The sequence below is a fragment of the Camelus bactrianus genome, chromosome 17, assembly GCF_048773025.1.
Source record: "Camelus bactrianus isolate YW-2024 breed Bactrian camel chromosome 17, ASM4877302v1, whole genome shotgun sequence".
Lineage (NCBI taxonomy): Eukaryota > Metazoa > Chordata > Mammalia > Artiodactyla > Camelidae > Camelus > Camelus bactrianus.
Genome location: NC_133555.1, coordinates 28,235,133 through 28,259,818, shown reverse-complemented (window position 1 = coordinate 28,259,818; position 24,686 = coordinate 28,235,133). Strand labels below are relative to the sequence as shown.

The 24,686-nt window shown below is 44.5% G+C and overlaps 1 protein-coding gene across 4 annotated transcripts in view; it reads right to left on the bottom strand.

Annotated features, from left to right (window-relative positions):
* ARHGEF3 (Rho guanine nucleotide exchange factor 3) overlaps window positions 1-24,686 on the bottom strand; it is a 281,665-nt gene that overhangs the window by 184,052 nt on the left and 72,927 nt on the right. For 2 of the 4 annotated variants that reach the window (XM_074344627.1, XM_074344628.1), the window contains one exon: window positions 2,236-2,302. The exons of the other annotated variants lie outside the window; for them this stretch is intronic. In XM_074344627.1, coding sequence (XP_074200728.1) covers window positions 2,236-2,302 — 67 coding nt within the window. The remainder of the gene's footprint in view (window positions 1-2,235; window positions 2,303-24,686) is intronic. 4 annotated transcript variants of the gene reach the window in all.

Below are 24,686 nucleotides of genomic sequence, written 5' to 3'. Positions count from 1 at the left end.
TGGGGATCTTATCCACAAAACCATAAACAACCTGGGAGGTACATGACTTACATTCAGTAAGACATCCATATCTACTTAAGAGGTCAATACATTTCTCCTTGTACTCAGTGAAAAGTATATTGAAAACTTAGCTAAAAGAGAGCCATGATCTATGTTTTTAAAAAGACAATTGGGGAAAATGACTGAGATGTACATAAGATATAAAAGACAAACAAAACCAGGAAAAACAGTGCTGAAAAGACTAAAGACTTAAACTTGAAACATAATCTGAAGTGAATTTTGTGTCTGATGGATGTGAGAGATTTATTTATTCATTCATTCATTCATTTAAATTAATTAAGCATGTATATGCCTGGTGCTGTGCTAGGTCCAGAGATACAGCAGTGAACATGAGAAAGTGATAAGATCTCTGATGCTTGGGGCTTCCAATCTTAAATTTCAGTAAGTGGTAACTACCAATCTTATCTTAACAATGAGGAACAAGTACAGGGGTCCAAAAGACGTGTCTCTGGGTCAGACTCAGGGGGGCGGTCATGATGCCTTCCCACAGGAGGTAATGTCAAGGCTTAGACCCAATGGATGAAATGGGTGGGCCTGTGCAGTGTGTGTAAGACTGTGGTGCTGGACAGGAGGGGAGAATGTTCTGACCAGAAGAAACAACACATGCAAAGGTCTGCTGATAAACAGAGTTCAGAACATTCTCTACACACGCAAGGGTCTTGTTCCTGAGGTCAGAGCTAGAATTCCCTTTAAAACATGAAGGGCCTCCACACACTTTGACGACTTATTATTATTATTATTAATTATTATTATTATTATTACTATTATTATTATTATCATTATCATCATCATTATCACCTAAAGGATGAGAACTTTGCATTAAGAGGAAGTTGAATCTGACCCTTTCTACACCTCTAATGGTCTATGGCTTTAAAATTGGTAGAATTTTATGATTTCCTTTAGAGGCTGTTAAAAGCTTACAGACTTCTCCACAAATGATAAATGCTGGGGAGGGTGTGGAGAAAAGGGAACCCTCCTACACTGCTGGTGAGAATGTGGTTTGTTGCAACCATTATGGAAAACAGTATGGAGATTCCTTAGAAAACTGAAAATAGACTTACCCTATAATCTAGCAATTCCACTCTTGAGCATGTATCCGGAGGGAACTCTAATTTGAAAAGATACATGCACCCCCAAAGTTCATAGCAGCACTATTTACAATAGCCAAGACATGGAAGCAACCTAAATGTCCATCAACAGATGACCGGGTAAAGAAGTTGAAGCGTGTGTGTGTGTGTGTGTGTGTGTGTGTGTGTACATATATATAAACAGAATACTACTCAGCCATAAAAAAAGAATAATACTATTTGCAGCAACATGGGTGGACCTGGAGATTGTCATTCTAAGTGAAGCCAGAAAGAGAAAGAAAAATACCATATGATATCACTTATATGTGGAATCTAAAAAAAGGACACAAATGAACTTATTTACAAAACAGAGACAGACTCACAAATAGAGAAAACAAACTTATGGTTACCAGAGGTGAGAGGGGATGGGGAAGGATAAACTGGGAGTTTGGAATTTACAGATACTAACTACTATATATAAAATAGATAAACAACGAGGTCCTACTGTGTAGCACAGGGAACTACATTCAATACCTTGTAATAGTCTATAATGAGAAATAATATGAAAAGGAATATATATATATACATAATATATGTAACACTAAGCTGTACATCAGAAATTAACACAACATTGTAAATTGACTATACTTCAATAAAAAATAAAATAAAAATTTTAAAAGCTTATAGACTTCTCCTTTTATAAAGCAAAGTTCCCTCCCTCCCCTCCTCAAGTCATAAATCTACGTATCAACAGACCGTACGTTTCTGATTTCTCTTTCCTTCACTGTGCACTAGTTCCCTCCATGTTCCCAAGAAAAGAGCCACAATGCCCACTTCATCAACCTTGACACCTCTTGGCTTCTTCACAAGATGCTTCCAGTAACCGAAGACTTACAGGGCATGCAAACATCAGCAGGTGCTTGTTGAGCCACTTAGATTTTTTTAAGTAAACCACACGGGCTGATACAGATATGACTTCCCCAAGCGGTGAAGCATACAAGCTTCCTCAGTGGAGACAACAATTAGGGAGGCCAACTCCAGCAGTGTCCTCTCTGGAGCATCCAGACAGGACACATAGCAGCTGAGACTGTGCAGGGACAACACTTACCCCTCTGAAATTCCAGGCTTTAGGAGATGGAAACATGGGAAAGTTGTTTTGCCGCTGCCGTTTAGGCCTGGAAGGGGACAAAAGAAAAGACGATGCGTTCGTCATTCACTGGTTAGCTATTCAGAGGAAATCATCAATTTCTGTTGTAGCTTTATCAAAATGAGAGCTGCCTGGAGGAGTGGCCCAGGCAGTGAGGCTGCTGGAGTTTCCTATAGCTCTGCAATCTTCCATGGCCAAACTCACCCCAAACTCCTTCCCCTAGTTCCCCAGGAGGAAAGCTCCAGGGTCCCTTCAAGTAGCCAATCTTTCACCCTTAAAAAAAAAGAAAGAAAATCTAAAATTCAACCTGGATGCAATCAAAAAGCCAGACCAAACTCCCAATCTTGAGCTTTATTTCTCGCACACAAACAGCCCCCAAAGGGACGCCATCAGGTGATGTTTGTCGCTACAGCTCCGCTGGGGACTCTCCCTTGCTGCTCACACGCTGGGGAGGCCCCGCACCTCCTCGCAGGCCACACTCAGCTCCAGGCTTCTAAAGGGATGATCGACAGGACATGCAGCCACTGCCTAACAAGTCGGAACTGGCTTCCTCACCTATTAATCTCTCCATACGAATCAATCTCCTTAGACGTTCAGGAGCACGAGCAGCAGGTAAACAGTACAGAAAAGTAAAGACGCAGCAAGGGGGCTGGGCAGCTCCAGGCACACCAGGAATGCCTTCTTTCTGTCTTGTAAAGTGTATCCAGTTTTGTAGCTGCCAACACACCCACAGGGACACCTTTTACAACGTTTTTACGGAGTGATAAATTATTCCTCTCCAAAGTGTTAAGTCTTTCAAGATGAACATTCAAATGTCATGTTTGCTTGAAGTACTACCTCACTGAAAAGCATCCCTGAAAAAGGTCCACCTTGGATTTGCTCTGGAGTTTTAGTCACTGATGTGCCAGACAGTGGGGATGCTGGTTTTGCACATGATACTCACACCTTTGCTTTGACCTCCCTGCCCCAGTCAGCAGGAAGGAAAGGCAGGATGCTCATAGTGAGCACTGCACAGGCTTTGCAGGGCATCACACCTGATAAAAATCTGCATTGGCTCTACCAGGCAGAAGAGATAAATAGACAAAATACAATTATAAGAACAGCAGCTGACAGATACTGAGTACTTAAAACGCTGTATGCTAATATTTCATGCAGTTAACCTTACTGACACACTCTGTGAGCCGAGGTTCATTGTTGCACCCATTTAATAGATAAGAAAACGGAGGCATAAGGATATTAAGTGACTTGACTAACATCACACAGGTGAAATCAGGATTCTGGTCTCAGGTGTCTGATCTCAAATTCCTTGATGTTTTATTACCTATGTGACCCTGAGCATGAGGCTCAAGCTCTTACACTTTCCTATTCTGATGTGCAAAACAGAAGAAATAATACCCAGCACATAGAGTCAAGACAAGACAAGGGCTTTAACTCCAGGGCTGTCACTGCTAAGTGCTCAGCCGATGTCAGCATGGCGCCCACCCCCGGCCCCCAAATCCTGACTCCAAGAACAGCCTTCAACCAGCGGCACAGGACTGACAAGGAAGAGCTGGGACAACTCACCAAAACAGATGGGAACTCCTGCCGGATGTATCTTTATATCCAACCCCCTTCTTCTGCCTCACCCTCCTCCTCACCCACACATACAACAATAAAAACCCAGGCTAATAACATCACAAGACAAACAGAGAATATGTGGGTGGTTATTTAGGTTTAATACCCTTCTCTTATTAAGTAACATGTTGGTCTAAGCTCTTCTGAAGACATTTCTCCCTGAAAAAAAGCCCCTAGAATTCAACAATACTTCTCCCTGAATAGCGCTCCCTCCCCTCCCAGGTTATAATTGGGCTTTGCTCTCCTAATTATGTGATGAGCTTCATTGCTTTCGAAGCAATAACATATACCAGAACATTCTGAGTCAATGTGCCCCTGTTTTATATGTCACAGTGCACAGAAAATGACAATCACAATAATTAACAGTGATTAAGTTACATGATGTGCCAGGGACTTGTCTAAGCACTTTGCCTACAAGATCTAAGTCTCACAATAACAACAACATGGGTTAGTATGTTATGCTTACTACAATGTTAACACATGACATACAGGTAGTACTATAATGGTGTTATATATTAAAATATTTTATATGCAACATTATAGTGGCATTATATACACTTAAATAATACATGCTAACTTTGTATCATAATATATTTTCATATAATATTACAGTATAATGGGGATATTATCATTACCCCATTTTATAGCAGGGATAAACTGAGGTTCAGAAAGGTTAAACCACATTCCAGAAATCATACAGCTGATAGGTAGTCAAGATGGGATTCATACTCAGATGTATCTGACTCCAGATTCAGAGGATATAGGCCCTCTCAAATAGAAAGAAGCCCCATCAAATAGGGCTTCCGTGCTTTGGGAAAGAATGCAGCCTTGGGATTCCTTGTGGGAGTGCATCAGATTAGCAGGGCCTCACACTAAGAGGCCTCATAGGCAAAGAAAAAGCGTCAGAGCAAGTCTGTCAATCCGGGGCATTCCTAAGCAACTTGGACGCACCCCTCTCAGCTGGGGAAAGTGCCAGAAAACCTACAGAGAAGACAAGAAGACGGCTGTCCCTAACTGTTGCTTCCCCACCCCTGCATTCCACCACCAGCCAGGCTTCTAGATCATTCGCATAGGCTGGAGTCCCTTTTAACAATCTAATCTGGCATCATAAGTCCACTGATGGTTTCCTCCTCCATCCCAGCCAAGCACTACCACCCACATGGCGTTAAAGGTCCACGTCAGGGAGTACAATGCACTCTCCTGAGAAGGTTCCTCAATGGAGCCCCTGAGGGAACTGGCAGCATGAAGGCCTTCATCTCAGAAGCCTGTCACGGCCAGGTCCTCGCCATGGGAGGGGCAATCAGTCTTGGGTATATTTCCTTTGTTTCAGAAGCAATTTCTTTGCACTGTCAGCAGAAGTCCAAGGGGGGAAATGGCACTTGGTTCTATACATTTCCCAGACACGAGGGAACGCAGTTGGACTTCTTAACAGGGCTGGGAGGAGTCATCCATAGTGTGTCCAGTCCTCAGGCCCCCGAGTGACCCAGGTCAGTGCACGACGTGCACACACGCGGTTAGGAAGCACAGCCCACCTGCAGGTGCCAGGAGGGCGATGCTGACCAGTAACATCCTCCACGCCCACCTCCACAGAGGGAGCGGTGGGAGCCAGGCCTGGGCGAGCAGCAGGAAAGAAACTGCTGAGACAGGAGGCAGGCTCCTTGCCTGAAAGGAGATTACAACCTCAGGAAAGTTTGGAAAGAAAAATTATAAACTCTCCACCCTCAGGAGAGCTTACGGTAAACATGGAAAAATGCCCACAGTAGGAGTGAAAAGTCAGGCTGCACCTCCAGATCTTTACTACCTGATAAATTCTGGGAAAAAAGAGTCACAGAACCTCAGAATTGCTCAGTTGGGACTAGTCACCTCCCCATTGCAACAGGCCCTGAAAGAGAGCCCTCGCGCCTCGGAGAGTGGGTCTGTACTCCTTTATGTGTAATGGGCTGACACATTCATTCCTTCACCAGCACTTACTGAGCACTTGCCCGTACACCAGACACAGTGCCACACACTAGAGACACAGCAGTGAGCAAAACAGATCCAGTCTCTGCTCTCATGAAGCTTGCAGAAGGACACCAGGCCAAAAAGTAAGAGAGAAGGAGAGATTACAACATGGTGAGTAATAAGTACTAAAAAAAGGAAGAAAGAAAGGAAAAAAAAAGAGTGGTAGTGGGGAATGCCAAAGTGGCTCAGTCAAGGTTTGAGGAGCCAGAAGAAAGACTCGACCAGCTGAGAGAAGGGAACGTAGGCCAGGCCACAGGAAAAGTATGCTCAAAGTGCAGGAGGTAAAAAACTGACCTTTGAAAAGATTAGCCAAATAGACAAAACTGATCAAGTTAAAAAGGGGGTGGGGAGAACACGGACAAATACTGTTACGGACTGGGGCACAGAACTAGACACAACATCAAGTAAATGACAGAAGAATGCTGTTAACAACTTGATGCCATTACACTTGGAAACTTAAACAAAACACGTATGTTCCTTTAAAATGTGTAACGTATCAAAACCATTGCAAAGAGAAACAGAAAGCCTGAAAAGCTCTATAACTAATAAAGAGATAAAGGAAAGCACCAGGCCAGACAGTTTTGCTGATGAATTCTACCAAATCTTCAACACAACAGCTCATTCCAATCTTACACAGATCGTTCCATAGGAGATAAAAAGAGCCCAGACTTAAGAAGTAAAGGAGAAAAGGAGAGATGACACATATGAACAAGTGGAAGTTAAGTGTGACAACTGAAATATCTGTGAATAAGGAAATGCATTAAATGAAGCTATCTATATTCATTCTTCACAACAGACGACCATCAAGAACTATACATTAATGAAAAATCTTCAAAAAAAGAAAGAAAGAAAAAGGGATGAAAATCCAAGTTGCAGGAGCTATGCATGATATGACATGATACTACCTAGGGATGCACGAAGTAACACTCTGTCTATGGCCACTATATATGTAGTAAAGATGTAAGACTGCAGATGAATAGGCTGTGCTTCCCTCTGGGGACTGAGAGGGGAGAGGGACAGGGGGAGGGGGCACACATAAGGCTTCATCTCTCCCTGGAATATTTTATTTACTCACATAAAAATTCTGAAGCCAACAGGGCAAAATGTTGCTGTTTATTAAACCTCTATGGGGGGAGGTACAGAGGTGAATATTATAAAAGTCTATATTTTGCTATATGGGTGAAATATTTTACAATTAAAAACAATAACAAACATGAATAATTTAAGGCACAGCTATACAATAAACTACCAGGCATCCATTAAAAACAATGAGGCACACTTACGTCCTCACCAGCAAAGACCTTAAAATACGGTATGTGAAATAAGAGACAGGACAACATGTGAACCCGCTCAGTTATACACACACACAGGTACAGAATCAGCTGCATGTGTGCAGACGGCCCTGGAAGAGCACACGCCCACCTGTTGACAGCAACTGATCACGTAGCCGGGAGGTGGGTAGGCAGCATAAATATGGACATTATGTTTTACATTATGTATTTTAAAATGATTACTATGGAAACATATTGTTCACATAACGGAAATTATAATAATGTTTATAAAAAGCCTGTGACAGGCAGGGAAGGAAGTAGAGAGGCATGAGATGAGGCTGATAAGGTGGGCAGGGCAGAGCCGGAAAGGCTCAGGTCGGGGGTTTAGCCACGAGGTGATGGGGTGACACTGAAGCTACAAAGTGGGGAGTGCGAGGATGAGGTTCGCCTTCAGGAAGACCCCTCTGGCTAGAGGAGGAGAAGACAGCGGAGGGGTCCAGAGTGAAGGCAGAGACCTGGAGGCATCTAGACCCCTGCAGCCACCTTCACGGGGCACTTTCGAGATTCTGAAGGCACAGAAATCATGTCTCTTCAGACTTCTCTCCCATTCTCCACCCATGCGCCAGTTATTTTTACAACAGCACTCCCTGTTCACTAAAAATATTATGTGAGCAACATACGTAATTTAAAATTTTCTGTTAGTCACATTAAAATGGTTTAAAAAGGTAAGTTTAATTTTAATAATATAGTTTGTTTAGCCCAATATATCCAGATACTATTATCAGTTCAACATGTAACCAACAGAAAAAAAAGTATCAGAGATAGTTTACATATTTTTTTGCACTGAGTCTTCCAGATCCACTGAGTATTTCACCCTTGCAGCACATCTTAATTGGCACTAGCCATGTTTCAAGTGCTCAGTGGGGACAGGAGGCATGTGTCTACCTTACTGGACTGCACAATTACAGAAAGACAGCACATGCAGTTCCAAAGAGCCCCAGACTTTGCAAACCACCACTCTATGTATCAATAGTTAGTGTCCAATCAAAATGTGTAAGTTGAGACCCACATGAAAAGTGAGACACTCTCCAAAAAGATATTTCTATCCATCTGAATTCAGAAACATTCAAAAGAGCAAAATATTTCACAAAGGCTTTAGAGATCTAGTCTCTAGAAAAACTAAGGGAGATGGTTTTCAGGTCACATCCCTACTTGAATGGAACAACAAATAAAAATTCTTCCCCAAATGGAGCCTATCCCAAACAAATATCTATGAACTGTTGCTAAACAGCAGAGAACTGCTTTTACCAAACTAATTTCAGAATTAACTAAAAGGAAGAGATTGAAGTGATTTTTTACACCCATGAAACAATTATATTTGTAGTTCCCCTTTTGTGAAATGCTTGCTGGGATCATTTACTCATTTATATAAAGGGATGTTCTTTTTTGTTATTGATATGTAAAGGTTCTTTATATATTCAGGATACAGCATGTAGCAAAGTGTCTAGCATATAGCTGGTATGCTAGTAACTGTATTAAAAATGTATACAATTCCATCAAATGATGAATGGAAATGGATAAACAAAATGTGATATATATGCATTAAATGGAATATTATTCAACCATAAAAAGAATAAAATACTGATACATGCTACAACATGGAACAACCTTGAAAACATTATGCAAAGTAAAAGAATCCAGACACAAAAGGTAAATCCACAGAGATAGAAAGCAGATGAGCGGTGACCAGGGACTAGAGGGAGAGAGCGAAAGGGGAGTGACTGTTTAATGGGTACACAGTTTCTTTTTGGGGTGATAAAAAAGTTCTGGAATTAGATAGTAATGATGGATATACATTGTGAGTGTACTTAATGCTACTGAATTACTATACACTTAAAACTGTAAATACTATATTACGTATAGTTTACCAGAATTTTTTTAAAGAAGGGGGTAAAGATATTTTCAGACAAAATAAAAGATATATATTTCATGGAAAAAAGCTACATGAAAGAATAATGCAAAATAAAATGCTATTTACTCTTCCAGAAGAGGGAATTATGTAAATAAAAGCCAGAAGAGCATTCTGTGCAGCCTGGGAATTGACAAAAATGGCTTAGATGGGAAGTTTTATCAGCCCTGTGAGGAATCAGCCTTACAAGTCTGTTTCTGAGACACATATTTACATGAATCACTCAACAACGATAAAAATTCCCACAGTCTCTGGCTCTCTGTGCTTCCTCCCACTCTCCACCCCCAGCCCGGGACTCTGCGCTCAGAGCTTCTGCAGCAACACCCGTTCCATCTTTGCTCCCATCTCACAAGCCATTCTGCTGCGTTTCTTTTTTGCATTTGAGCTTCCTGCAAAACTTTTATCTTTAGGACAACTTTTCATGGGTGTAGTCTTCCAGAAAACTGCCATTGGTAAATTTCAGTGATTCTCAGGTGATGCCATAGAGGGGCAGTAGGGCATAGTGGTTATAAACACAGATGCTGGAGTCAGCTCTGCCACTAACTTGCTATGTGACACTGGACAAGTGACCTAACTTCTCTGTTCCTACTTCCACCATCTGTAAAATGGAGGTAATAACAGGATTCCCTCATAGGGTTGTTGGGAGGATTAAATGTGTTAATATATATAAAGCACATAGTGCCTGGTGCACAAAAAGTGTACTTTAAGAGCTTTCCTCCTTCTAGGTGATGAGCTGGAAGGCCAGGGACTATGTGATTTGGCTTCATTGCTGCCCCTGCACTCCTCGCACTTAGTAGGACCTTAATAAATAGCTGGAGAATGAATATACTGTGTCTGCCCTAAGTAGGTCTGTGGCCAACTGTATCACAGAATAGCCTTATATACACGCTGACGGAACATGAATACAACCTCATGCACTTAAGCGAGAGGGAGAAGAAGTTCTGTAGTTGAGGGCATCTTGTGTGGCCTCTGCACACTTGGCATGAGTGAAGGCCGACATGAGAGAGGGCTGTGGATCTGCCCTATCTCAGCATTCTTTCCTCCCCCAGGCCTCTCTCAGGCTGAACTGGATCCTACAGGCACTTTCTGAACAGAAGATCTTCATCCAGCCAGCAACTCGGGCCAGAACTGCCCAAATCAATAGCACTGGCAGGAACACTGGTCATAAGGGCAGGTCAGGCTCCATCATGGCACCTTCCCCAGGGCATTTAAAAGCGCTTTGGATTACATGTGATTTTTACCTTCCTAACCCTGCCCAGGTTCCCCTGATGTCTCCTCATCCAGGAGAAAGGACCTGCAAAATGCCATAACTCCTCCCAGCAAATCAAAACCCCAAACACTCTAAGAGACACCATCTCATCATGACAAATACACCAAGGCTCCAGTCTATTTCCTTATTTCAAGTCCACATGTTGTTCATTCACATTTCCATGTGTTGGGCAGCTAGAACAATGTAAGACCACCAAATAGAGACAGCAGTAGCAGAAGGTGGTCAGAGCGCAGGTGCTGCAGCCTCCAAGACCTGGGCTCAAGCCCAAGTCCACTATGTGCACTTGGGCACTTATGGAGCTTCCTCAAGCCTCAATTTCCTATTTAAAATGGACACGATGAGACTTACACTTCATAGGGTCACCACGAGGAGTAAATAAGTGATTCCTGTAAAGTGCTTTGCATGGCTCACATTGAGTGCTTAATAAATGTTAGCTCTAGATCTCTGCCTAGTGTCTACTATGTGCCAGGCACTGTTGTAGGCATATGGGATGCTGCAGAGAATGAAACATACATAGTCCCTGTTCTTTTGGGGCTTATGTCAGGAGGTGATAAATTCTACTGAGGAAACCAAAGCAGGGTAGAAGAGTAGGGATAGTGGGAGTAGCTGCTAGTTTATATGGAGTGCTCAGGGCAGGCTTCTCCAAGAAAGTGATGTTTGAACAGAAACCTGAAAGAGGGAAGAGACTGTCTTAGGCAGACAAGACAGCATATGCAAAGTTCCTGGGGCACAGCTGAGGGGAAGCAAAGCCAATATAGCTGGAGTGGGGTAAACAAGTGATCAAGAAGCAGAGAAAGTCACAGAGGGAGCAGGAACTAGATGGCAAGGGTCTTACAGATTACTGCAAGGTCTTTGGATTTTAGTTCAAGTGAGATGGGAAACCACAGGAGGATTCTGAGCAGAGAAGAAACATGATTTAAGTTTTAAAAGGACTGTTCTCAATGCTGTGTGGAGATACAGCTGTAGGGACAAGATGAGGAGTACGAAGGAAGTGAGGATGGCCCAGGTGAGAGACAACAGGGACCTGGACCAAGATGGTGGCAGTAGGGGTGGTAAGCAGTGGTGGAGTTATGTACATATTTGAAGGTAGGGTAACAGGATTTGTTGGTGAATTGGATACGGAGGATAAAATAACAGAGAAGTAAAGGATGCTCTAAGAATTTTAGCCTGAGTAACTGGGAGGGTGGAGAAGACTTACAGGAGGAGCAGATTTGGGGACAAAAATCAAGAGCAGACATTTCATGTTTGAAATGCCACATTTGCATTGGATGGATCTCCAAATGGAGATGTGGAGTCAGCAGCTGGATTTAAAAAACTGGAGGCTGTATTCAAGAGTCATCAGCCTTTAGAGAGACGAGGAGCCCTGGCAAGAAGAGAAAGTGTTTCAAGGAGGCAGTGCTCTACTATGTCCCTAAGCAGGGGAAGGAGAAATTCCCACTGATTTGGCAAAGCAGAGGTCCCTGGTGACTTGACAGGAGGAAGTGAGTGGAACTAGGGAACTACAGCTGAGGGGGATTTGTCTGCAGATTACCTAGAAGCATTGTTTGTGGAAAACATAAGTTGACAAGGATCTCTCGAGTATTGGCCAGTCCACTGAGTCATTAAAATGTGAGCTCTCTGAGGGCAGGCACTTCTAACTTTTTAATTCCCACCCTCTGGACACCTGGCACATGGTAGATGAATTTGTAAGACTTTTTTTGAACTTTCTTGACATCTCCAGCCAAACAATACAGCTCAACAGGAACTTCCCATCCCTCACAGGATGGTATGGAAGACAGTGAGGAAACTCACACACAAATTATCCCAAGGTGGAATGTTTCAGTTCCCTCCCTTGACTAAAGAAACTAGAATGAATACTACTTGGCATTTATTCAGCACGAAAATAACGTGTTTCCCAGTTACTCCTCATTGGCACTCTGATCCTCATCATCAGAGCATGGATGACTTGTCGTTGGCAGCATGGAACTTCAAATATTCAAGCTAATTACAAGCTGGTCTAATTAGCAGAAACGACAATATTTTTGAGGGGATGTTTTGTAACTGAAGTGTTCCAGAAATCCAATTTAAGAAAATTATTTTTTTCTTAGTTTCAAAGTACTGACCGGCAAGTGATGTTTCTAAAGTGTTCAGGGGTTGCTTTTAAAAGCAAAGGGATCATTCTCCCTCTCCCCATCTGCAGCCATCTGAATTACGGCACATTTTCAATGGGAAAGACTTCATTACATCCTAAGGAAATCCACATCCTGCACCTCCAGGTCACAGCCCGGCAGAGAGTGGCCTCACGTCCCTCCGGAAAGGATAATTAGTTTTCTACCCTTTAATCAAGGAACAGCAGATTGTTGTTTTTCTAAAGTTTTGCCTGGGGAGAGCCTGTTCTTTCCCGAGTGTGTGTTTTTCTAACCAGGACTCCTTGTACGTACCCTACCTTCCCGTGAGTCAACACTGAGAACACCCCCCTTGTCTGAAATGAGAAACCGGAGCTCTCCGCTGATGAGAGACGCTGGCCCCTCAACTCCAGAGATGTGGAATCAGGTCACGGTCATCCCAATTTATCAGCACTGCTGACCTCTGCCTTATGGACTAGGAGACTCCTCGCTCACTCTGTCACGGAGATGACGTTTTTAAGAGTTTACTTAAAAAAAAAAAGATGCTTATTACCTGCCAGACACTGTCCTCAGTGCTTAAGAAATATTAACTCATTTACTCCTCAAAACAATTTTATAAGGAGGTACCTTTTTTATTCTCACTTTATAGATGAGGAAACTGGAGCTCAGAGAGGTTAAGTGACTTGTCCAAAATCATACAGCTAGGAGGTGCAGAGTCAGGATTCAAACCCAGACAGTCTGGCTCCAGAGAAAATGAACTGGGAAATAGATGTTAAAACCATTGCAGAAGCAGCGACAACAGAAGAAAGGAAATGGAAACTAAAATGCTTACTTTGCACCAGACCCCAAGTCAATGTTATGGGCTTAGTTCCTCTTTACATGAAGTGCAGTTGGACTTCAATAATAATAATAATAAAGATCAGATATTAGTCTTATTTATTAGTTTCTCTATATCAGCAAGTAAAAATCCATGCAGACTAATTGGTACACTTTATCGTACACAGGTTATACTCTGATAATATATAGTTTCAGTTTAAAATTGTTAATGGCTAAGTTTTCTTAATGTTTTAAATGAATTTGAATCAAATAAACAACCCTTAGAAAGCATTTTTTAAAATCACCTTGAACTATCTTTCCAATTTTTGTCTTAGAAGAATCAAGCCTTTGGGAACTGTTTTATCAAACTATATACATACTAGAAACAAAAAGGAAGGAGATAAATTCATGTTTTTCAAATCCTGGAAAGCTCTAACTCAAACATTATATTTACAGACACCATACTCTCCTAGTTCCTCTCCAACAGGGGCTCCATGGGGGCTTTTTGCCCAGAGAGGAGTAGAAGAAAGTCTTCACACTTTACTCAATAATATTTTGATCAGAAGCTAATAAAATAAATACTGGTTGCCCAGTACCTCCAAGTTGAAAATCACATCCCTAAAAATGAGTCCTCAGAAATGGGCATCTCTGACAAATGTTCTGTTGATTCAAACTCCAAAAACACCCAAAATTCTTAAATTAGCCAGCATCGCTTAAAGCAGTTTATTGACTCTGATACAGGACCTACCACAGTCTCTAAGGTAATGAGAAGCTCCATAAATGCTGTTTTTGGCAGTGACTGGGGCCACACATAAAAACATGTTTATTCCCAAACTGTCGGTTGAAATATGGTGGTGGGGGTGGGACCACGTCAGAGTTGCTCTAGCATACATGCAGAAAAAGGAAAGGCAATGCCAAGGGCACCGTTCAAAGAGATTATTCCATCACTGTGACAAAGAGCAAGCCACCCCCAAGACCCTGGGTAAGAGAGGGTAATTCTGAGCAAGAGAATTACTCAGAATAAGAGAAATTCTGAGTAGAAGAGGGGAACATTAATACTATTTTAATAATAATAACAATACCTGTGCTACGCTCTTTATTTGGACTAACTCATTTCATTTTCATGGGGGCCCTGAGAAATAAGGGCCATAACAGAGAAGGCTGAGGCACTGAGAAGTTAGATTTGGAAATGTCTCATGGTTACCAGAGGTCAGGGCCAGACAGCTTGATTCCAGGATGCCTGCACTCAGCCTCTGAGTCCTGCCAAACTGTCTAAGGATTTTCCGGCCACATAATCCACAAAAGCCATAAACTGGGGAGAGAAAAATTAACTGTGTTGATCAGTTATGTGCTGTTTATCAATTACTTCTATCAAACATGGTCTGTCCAAAGCATGAGGCAGAGCAAGCCCCCAGCCCATTCTCTTGGGCACCTCGTCTTCCAGCTCACCAGCTGGGCTCCGATGGGAACACGGCTGGCACAGGCATCAGCGTTGCCATAGCTGCTGCCATGGCAACCGCGTCTTGTCACCCAGGCAAAGATGCTCTCCCTGCTTGCTCCTGTGCCCTGATTCAGGGCTGCAGCCCCTGAATTTGTCCTTTTACCTGCTTTCAACTTGCTCAACTTGCTTTACACAATCTATTGAGAACCTATTGGGGGCACTCCAGGTCCCTGGATACACTGGGACCAGACCAATATGTATAAAGGCTGACAGGGAGATGGGGTTCATGAAGAGGCTGTGCAGAACTGCAGGGTGGGTGGTAAACCTCTCAAAGGGTCTCAGTGCCTGGCGGGGCTGAGTTCAAGTTCTGACTCTGGCACTCACTAGTTGGGGACCCTAACCAAATGGTTTGGTCTCTAGGAACCCACGTCTTAAGAGTATGAGAAACAAGGATAATATTAGATTTCACAGTTTATAGAGTTGCTGTGAGGTATAAGTAGACTCAAGCATGTGAAGGACATACGGAGGAAATGCTGGCCGTCATTAGCAGCTGCTATTAACTATCGCCGCCACGCACTGGTGCCGGAGCTGGTGCTGGGAGATCAGAAGCCCTCCTCCCCTTGCCGCTGCCTTTACAGCTCAGCAGCCTGACATTCAAAACAGAAAGCACTCCAGTCGGCAGTGCGGAGGCACTGACCCGAGGGCTGGCAAGGCCCACAGATGGCACACACCTGGCCGAGCACAAGGAGACATGATAGCGGTCAGTGGGGACCCCAAATTCAGTACCCTTCCCTCTAGGCTGTGTGGCTTCTCTGAAAAGATCAATTTATCAAAATAAACCTGCTACCTGTATTCAATAAAAATGCCACTTGGCAAAAGATCTTTTAAGATACTAAAGCCATGGATGAACCTTCAGAAATTTTTGAGGCAAAATGGTGGCATTCAAACATTTCTAGAAAATTCTGAAAAAAATAAGGTCCACACTGTCAGTAGTGGTGATTTCTCGAGGTTAGGACTGATCCAGGGAACCTGCACTTGTCATGTCACACATTCCTACGCTATCTGAACTTTTATGATATGCATATATGACTTTTGTAACCAGAAAATAGCCTTTTTAATAAAGCTAAAACATTTTGCCATGAGACAATTCACAAAAGAAGAAATCTAAACAGCCAATAAACAAACAAAAAATGTTCATCCTCCTTAGTAACTAGCAAAATGGAAATTTAAATAAATGGCACGTTTGCCTTTCAAATTGGCAAATTTTACATAGCAATAACCAACGTGGGCAAGAATGTGGAGAAACAGACATTTTGCTTCACAATTGCCAATGTCTAAATTATTGGTATAAAGTCTCCCAAAGATAATTTGGCAGAAATTTAGCAGCATTTTCCAAGAACATTAAAATGACCCAGTACTTTATGCTTACAATAATTAATTTAACAAAATAACCACAAATGCTGGGATACCGCTCCCAGTGTTGTTTCAGAGCACAACTATGCACAGCTCAGATAGCCGACCATAGGGACTGGCTGCTGAGAAAGTGCCTTGCAAAGTTCCCCACAGTCAGTGTGTAAAATAGTGGCAAGAAGGCTTGCTTATTCCACATTGTGGAAATATGAATTTTCTGGATTTGATGTCTTTAATCACATATTTTCATCCTATACTCCATTTTGCAGCTAAGGAAATCAAGACCGAGACCTATTAGACAGTTTGTCCCCAAGTGTCCGGGACAGGTTCACCATGTAATCACTTCCCCAGGGGCAGAACTGAAACGTTCAAGGAGGGACACGGCATCCGTGGTGGGGCCAAGCTATGCCCTGGTGCCACAGCAGGCCCAAGCAGGGGGTGGGGTCTTCAAAGACTTGTTCCCTCAAGAAGCCAAGAGCTCTTAGCCCTGTCCCAGCTACCAGGAGCAGCTTGAGACAAGGAATAAAGCTAGGGTCCATTAGCAAGGTCCTCTCACTAGTAGTTAAACAGCCACCCCCCAAAGAAGGCCTGCTTGCTGCCAGGTCTGCAGGCAGTGCCTGGCATCAGTCACCTGTTACCTGCAGCAACCGTGAGGTTCAGAGATGTCAGCTTCCCTGTTTTAAATCACCCAGCTAATGAGGATGGGAACGCCATTCATGTTCTTACCTTCTTCTAGGTGCCTCAATTTCTTTGTCTATAAAATGGGGAGAATAATAGCAACTACTTACTTCAGAGAGGTTGTTGGGAGGATTAAATGAGTCAATCTGTAGAAAGTGCTTGGAACATTTCCTGACCTATAGGAAGCTCTCTGGGTAGCTCTTACTATTTCAGTGAGACTGGATAGAGTAGTGGTTAAGAACAAGGACCCTAGAACCAGCTGCCTGGGTTCAAATCCCACATCCACTACTCACTGGCTCTGTGACTTTAGGCGAGTTACTGAACTCTCTGTTTCCTCATCAATAAAATGACAATGGTAATAATAGTACCCACCTGAGTTAACGTGAGTGACCACGTTATCTAGCTGAGTTAGTGCACTTAGAAGAGTTAAGAACAGTGTCTGTCGTGCACATGTGGGGGCCTGGCATGTGATAAGCACAACACATGCGTTAGCGGTTATGAACATGATACATACTAGTCCATGGCTGCGTTAGAATGATACCACCACCACCACCAACATAAGTCATTAGTCTGGTGACAAGAACCCAACAGGTGATCTCTTATTTAATGCTGACAACTCTTGATTATTGTTTGGATTTACAGATGGGGAAACGGAGGCACAGAGAGCTCAAGTAACTTGCCCCAGATCACACAGCTAGGAAGCATCAATACTGCCAGCCTTCCAGCCATATCAGTCGGCCCCCAGCACTCTTGCCCCTCGCACTGCATCACTCAGCACAACACTCACGTGGCCTGTGGCTGCCCACTTGGGAAGCGGTGTGCCTGCCAGCACTTCCTGTGGAGGGTGATGCATGGCTTTCTAGCTTTGAGATGACTCACCTCCAAGCCCCCTACCCTGTAGCATACGTGCTGGCCCCACAGACGTCTGACAAACAGAAGGGTAAGTCACACTAGCACAGTCACCAAAGAGCAATCCCTGTTTTCCCTTCATATCTTCCTGGGGAAATCTCACTCTCGGGGATGAGACATTACCATTAAAACAAAATTCTGGATTGAGACAACTAATCGGTGTCTTGGAAACGCACGCTGATATCCACACAGCTGGTTTCTCCCACAGCTGTCGATAGTCATGTGTTGTTTAAACTATGGCCTGCTCACAAGTTCACACAGGGAGGTGAAGCCGGGGTAAATCTTCCCTAATGTGCCATTCCGGCCTTTGGAGCATGAAATTCGTGGCAGTGAGTTCACTTCCCACCACTAGACTAAGAAGTTTACAAAGCTTCCTTGCAAACCAGAGCTGTAGGTGCGTGCCAGCAAGAAACAGAGTCGCTGGGGCAGAGGCAAATCTTGTGTCTCTCACAGCTTCCTTAGCAATTCACCAAAAGAACTAGTTGCTGGGGGAAAAAACAAACAAACAAACAAAAAAGCTACCCATGTGTTTTAACAAGATCCATAACCTCATATTGTTTCAAACCTGGTAATTTAATTACAGTGTCTGTTTTCAGATAATATGCCTAAAACTCAAGCAGATCAGGAACTGGAAGGATCCTCAGAGAACCAGCTAATCTACTACCCTCATTTAGAGACTGGAAAACTGAGAGCTGGCTCAAGGCCGTGTGATCTGTTGGTCTCCCCATTTGCAAGCTCTCTTCATCCCTTCTTGCTCTCTTGATGCAAGTGTGGCCAGGGTAGATGATGGCTTTTCTTACTGCCCAGCATTTAGTCTCCCTTCTTCTGCCAATAGCACCCTGATCTTTTGTTGGGGGATGCCCCCTCTCTAGCTCTTAGACTGTGATTCAGGAACGGCTAATCCTAGGTTCCTGAGATGGGTTTGTGACCTGGCATAGAACAATGAGAGTGAGACTTGAGATTTTTGCTAGAGTTAAAGAAAAGAGATGCAGTCTTCTAGTGCAAAGGCTGAGTTGATGGGGTGGAAATTGGGAACTGTGCAGGGCATCTTACACAGAGAACCTTCCTGAGAAGGAAGCTAATCTAGGGCAACTACAGCGAGGGACCAAGAGATGGATTCCTGGTATCATGGATTAGCCACCTGGATCCAGCCATGTCTAAAGTTTCTTGGTGCGTGAGTGCATAGCGTGCCCAGCACATAATAGGCATCCAGGTTCCCACCCGCCTGCTGCCTTAGTCAGCAGCCTCGGGGACCCTTTGGATATAGGTCCTCTTCCCTCTTCTCTGAGTCCATAGCCATCCCCATAACCCAGACCACCTGATCATCCTCTACCAGTCCCAGGAGCATCAACAAGAATTAAAAGGCAAATAGCCCTTTATAACCCTATAAATAGGGTTATAAAGATGCTTTCCTTCTTTTTTCCTGCTTATAGGTATATTATATGCTCATTACAAAAGCACACAAAATAAAAATGTGACAAGTAACAATACAACAAGTAACAATAAAAAAAATCATAACAATGTAACCTCTAAGTGAAATTTTGGGTGCCAGTCATAAACAGGCAGACTACTGATATATTTTATGTGGTGACCCACAAGGTGACCTCTTTTTTTTCTTGAGGTGGCTTCCAACATTTAAAAAGCTAGAAGATTTCATTTAGAAATCAGGTATCTAGCTTCAGCTGAATGTCGCAGAGAGCCCACATTCCCACATATGCCAATGGCCAGCTGGGGTTCAGTGGCAGCTGCTCCTGTCAGGTGGGCTGTGGGCCCTCGGGGTCCCCACATTTCCTAACTATGGCCCTTGCACGGCCCTGGCCACTGGTTTTAGATGACTGCCTGGTCCCTGTCACAGGCAGAGTTGGTGACCTCTGGCCTGATGTATATCCCCTCAGACTTTGCTGTGGTCATAAAGTTTCCTAGGAAGCCCCTCTAAAAAGTTCCCTCTGCCTCCAACAGTGGCCTGGAAAGCACCAAATAACCACCTGATTTCCAGCGCCAGAGAATAGTGCATATGCAACACAGCACTCCTCTCCAGGCCCAGCAAGCCAGGTCAAATGCCTCCTTCTCAGACTGACCATCCCAGTTCAACAACGACTAACCTGCACACATTCTAACATTTGGCCCTTCAATTAACCCTACGTGGGAGGGTCCAAACCTTGAGCACCCACTGAATGTTTAAATTCAGTGTTTAAATCCAGCCCCTGCAATGCGGGTTGCCTTCATCGATGCAGGACAGTCACGAGGGACTGGACCACCCCTGCAGCCCCACATGCATCACCCACAAACCCCACGATCTGCTATCTGCCGCCATTTGTTTCCGCTCAGTTCCACTACATAATGACAACTTCCTCTGGGTAGGCACCCTGTCTGCCTCAGGATTCCTGTTTTCCTAGAACCTAACCCTGTCCTCACAGAGGAGGCCTTCAGTCCACGATGGACGGACAGCAGGTGAGTGGATGGATATGTGATGCCTGGGCAGGGAGGGAGGGGACAAGCCCCTTAACTATGATTTCTAATTTGCCAGTGTCATGAGGAGGTGCTTTTATTAAAATATTAAATTTGAGAGTACAGTATGAAGTTACATAATAAATAAACTCATATGTTTCAAAAAATAAGGAAAACACTATAACTTTGAAAGTGGGAGAACTTTTTTTTTATCCATTGGTGTATTTTCTATTTTATGAAGTTCATTTTTAACTGCTGACATTGAACTATAACCAAGTGAATATTCTCCTCCTAGACTTCTATAGAATTTGAAACTTGAAGGGCCATGGAGAAAAAGATGATATTTTGGATTAGTTTGGCTCTGAGTGGAATTGAGAGGGGAGGAAAGGAAAACACGGAAGTGAACCCAGCCTTCCACGGTGGAAAGCAATCCTTCAAGACTCCTCGGTGGCCCCGTAATGACCAATCCCTCCCCCTAACACACACCTGCTATCAGCAAAAGCAATATTAGTTCTTCTGGAGACTGGAAATCCAAAATGTTGTGGGAAATTATATTTCTTTTGGAGCAAAGGATGGTAATTTTTTCAGCACTGGCCCATGAATGCTTCCAAGGAAAAACAAACATAAGGAAATCTTCTAATACAAATACATGAATTTAAATTAAAATAGCCATGCATCTTGAAAAGCATCGCTCTGGGGCAGCCAGGACTGCACACGCCCCACCGAATCGCATGGTCCTCTGATGATGTGAAGTATGCATGCTCATGGGAGCCCTGGACGGGTCTCTGTCCCCTTGGCTGGTCCCCAGGCATGTTGCACTGACAAACAAGGTGGGCGGCGAGAGCTCAGGGCCAACCACTTTGTAAAGACAGACGAGGAGGTTCTGAGAGGAGTGATGACACAGAGCTGAGAACAGCTGCCTGCCTCCTTCCTCCTCCCTCGTTCACTTCACAAACGTCTCCTGAGTGCTTCTAGGTACCAGGTGCTGGCGGGAGAGTGAACCATGCAAACCTGGAACAGGTGGGGAGAGGGGTAAAGACCCTCAACAAATATCCAAGTCCATGACCAAGATATCCAGAGATCTGGGCCGGCACGTGGGAAGCAAAAGCAAGGGATGGAAAGTTATTTCTGATTTCTTTAAGGCGTGCTCAGGAGAACATAGCTATTAAGTACTGTTGTTACAACCACCCCCGCGTTCCGCCAGACGCAACTTATTAACAGACTGTATTTGGGTGCTGGAGTCTATGAGGGGTGCATGAATCACTAGCAGAGTGGACTGACTATAAAAGAAACACACACAGACACACACACACACAAACTGGAGGCATCCCCCCACCCCAAGTCCCCAGCAGCAAGGCAGGAAGTGCAGGGTGTGGGCCAGGCCCGTCTCTGGGGATGCACAGATCTGGAACTGGCCCTGCTTCGACCTGCAGACACTTCCCAGGGCCCTAGGAAAGAATCCTCATTCGCTTAAAGAGGCCTGCTGCTCTTAACCTCTCCCCGCCAGCCTGGCCACAGGCCACAGCTCTCCCACCCCGCCCCATCACACCCTCTCCCCTCCAGGCCTCACAGCAGGAGATGGAGGGTCTTCCTCACCCTCTGCAGACCCCCAGGCCTAGGCTAGGCTGTCACTTCCTACAGGCAGCATGCTTCTCTGACCCTGCTGGGGCTCCACATCCTGACCCTCCCTTCCACACCACCCTTAGACTTACTGATTCCACGTCTGTTTCCCAGAATTCTAGCCTGTGAGCTCTGTGAGGATGGAAACCAATCCATCCTCCTGAACACTGGCTCCTGGGGCCTGGAGGGGCTGCGGTGAAGAGATGGAAGAAAAGAGAAAGAAATCTTCTCTCCATTTCTCAGGGGCCTGAGCCTTTACTGTCCATGTCAGTATAACTGGGGATAAGACCAACCTGCTGGAGGATGATGACAGTGTGCTCTGTCTTCCTGCCCTGCAGCCTATATTTGGTTTGATTTTATTAACTTATTTTAAAAAATGCACTTTAATGTGCAAAATCACTCTGATGTACAGATGTGTGTTTTGACCAACAATCATAGGTATATGCCCGCCACCAGAATCTACACAGAGTTGCTGCATCACCCCTGAAAGTCCTTCCTGCAGCCCCTTTGTAGTCAAACCCTCCCCCCTCCCCCAGTTCCTGGCAACCATTGATCTGTTTTCTGTTCCTATAATTTTGCCTTTTCACGTAAGTGGGATCATACGGCAAGTAGTCTTTTACTCCTGACTTCTTTCACTCTGCACGGTGCTTTGAGGGTCACCTGCGGTGCTGTGTGTAGCTGTGGTTCCTTCCTTTTTATTATCTTCTCCCTGAAGGAAATCTCTTCCCTCACAGAAAACAACAATGGACCTGCCGCCTTCTACATCCTCTGAAAATTTAGCCCACAACTTTCTACAATATGTTCCAGCTTGGAAAGGAACGGTGAGCCAGGAGTTCAAGGTCCCCTTCCCAGCTGTGTGTGTAACCCAGACCCGGAGACCTATGCCCGTCCTTCGACTCAGCCTCTCTCTGAGGTCGCTCATTTGCAAAACGGCCAGTAGTATCCAAACTTCCTCAAAGAAGATGTCAGCTCTGGGTTGTTGACACAGAAAGCAGAATGCCCTCCGGGAATCAGGAGGCAGGACTGGCTGTCAAGTGGTGGCTGACAATCTGGGTGCTGTTTCAGGGCAGCAGTGGGGGTGGCAGTCAGCTGGCCAACATCTTGGGAGGAGTGAGTGGATGAGGAAGAGTGGAGGCAGAAGAGAGGTCGAATTCTCTTCAGAACGTTGGGAGAAAAATGAAAGAGAAAAATAGGGTGGTGATGGTTGTCATAATATTAATAATTACAATCACAATGGCCCAGGGGTCATGAATCCCTATACCTGGGCCAGGTGATGTTTAAAACTGGTATGCCATCATCTCATATAATCTGCACAACAACTTGATGGGCAGGTCCTGCTGACATCCCAGCTCACAGTTAAGGAGCCTGGAGCACAAGGAGCAGACACTGTGCGCCAGCAGGTGGGGAAGCCGAGCTTTGACTCCAGGGCTCGCCCTCCTGGCCTTGCCACCATCTGTCCCAGAGTTGAGCCAAGCTGCTGGCCATGTGAAGGCTTAGCAGGAGCCACGGAAGGAGGTGTGTGGTGTGGGAGGGAAGCAGGAAGGTAGGAGCCACTAGAAAGGGAGCTGGAAGAGGAAGGGACCCCAGGGACAAGGATGGATAATGCCCCTAGGCGTGCTCTCAGCTACAAGCTGCTACACCAGTTTGCTTCATTCTTTCAGCAGCAAAACTCACATGTCAAACCAGATCATACTCAAAACCCAAGACATAAACCTGGTAGAAGCAGACTTGCTCTAGTTTAAGGGAAGGACAGGGTGGAGCCAGCCCTACCAGCTGCTTCCCATCCCTCCACCCCATCCTGGTGGCCACTAAGGAAGGGAACTTCCAAGGAACGTGGGACTGCTTAGAGCCTCCACTCTCAAATGTATGCTCCCGGAGGACTGGCTCTTTCTCCTTGCTTGCTTGCTTGCTTGCTTGCTTTCCTTCCTTCCTTCAACTTTCAAGTATTCAAAAATAATAACATATGCAAAACTAAAATTAGCCAGAGATGCACTGTGTCTTGTGTCTGCACTATAATTGGGACTCAACAAATGAGGGAAGGACAGGTCTGGGTAACACCTGTGCAAGGTCAAATCTGGGTCCTCCCTCATCAGCTGTGTGACCCTCAGCAAGTATCTGACCCTCACAAAGCTTCAGAATCCACCTTTTGGGATTTTAAGAGATTTAAATAAGTGGACACTTGTAAGAGCCCTTAGCACAGTGCCCAGCAAATGGCAGGAGCATGAGAGACGTTACCTAACATTGTCATTAACAGCATCAATAGGATTGAAAGTGTGATGAGGAAAAGGAATTAAAATGTCCCCATGGGAAGCACAGTGCCCTGCATGTCCCGATGTTGTTCCCTCCCAGGACTGGCCATAATCTGTTTTTTTTTTAATGGTCTCTATCATTTTTGTACCAATGAAAGGAAGGGTATGGACCATGAAGGTGTTAAGATCACGAGTTTAACAAGCAAGGCTCACGTGGAGCCAAGTATTTATGAACTGGTGTTTAAGAAACACTTTGTGCCCATCTGGCACCGTTGCGGTCTGAACCTGTGCTGTAAGAGGAATACAGCTCCCTCTTAGGATTTTTCTAGGGCTTCAGATGCTCAGACAACAGTCGATGCAGATGTTAAAATAATAATACAGACATTGCAGCTCTAAAAGAGGAAAGTCCCATCCTTGAGAACTCAGAATTATATTAGAACCAGCCGGTAGTGAATCTGTTCCAGGACTGACTTTTCCAGGAGAGAGCAGGATTCCTGCCTCCGCAAGAGGAAGTCAAGCACAGAATGCGAGTCAAGAGCGCCCTCTGCTGGCCAGTTAGACAACTTCGGCCGAGGAGCGCACCAGGGAGGGCCCTACTTTCTTTGGCTGCC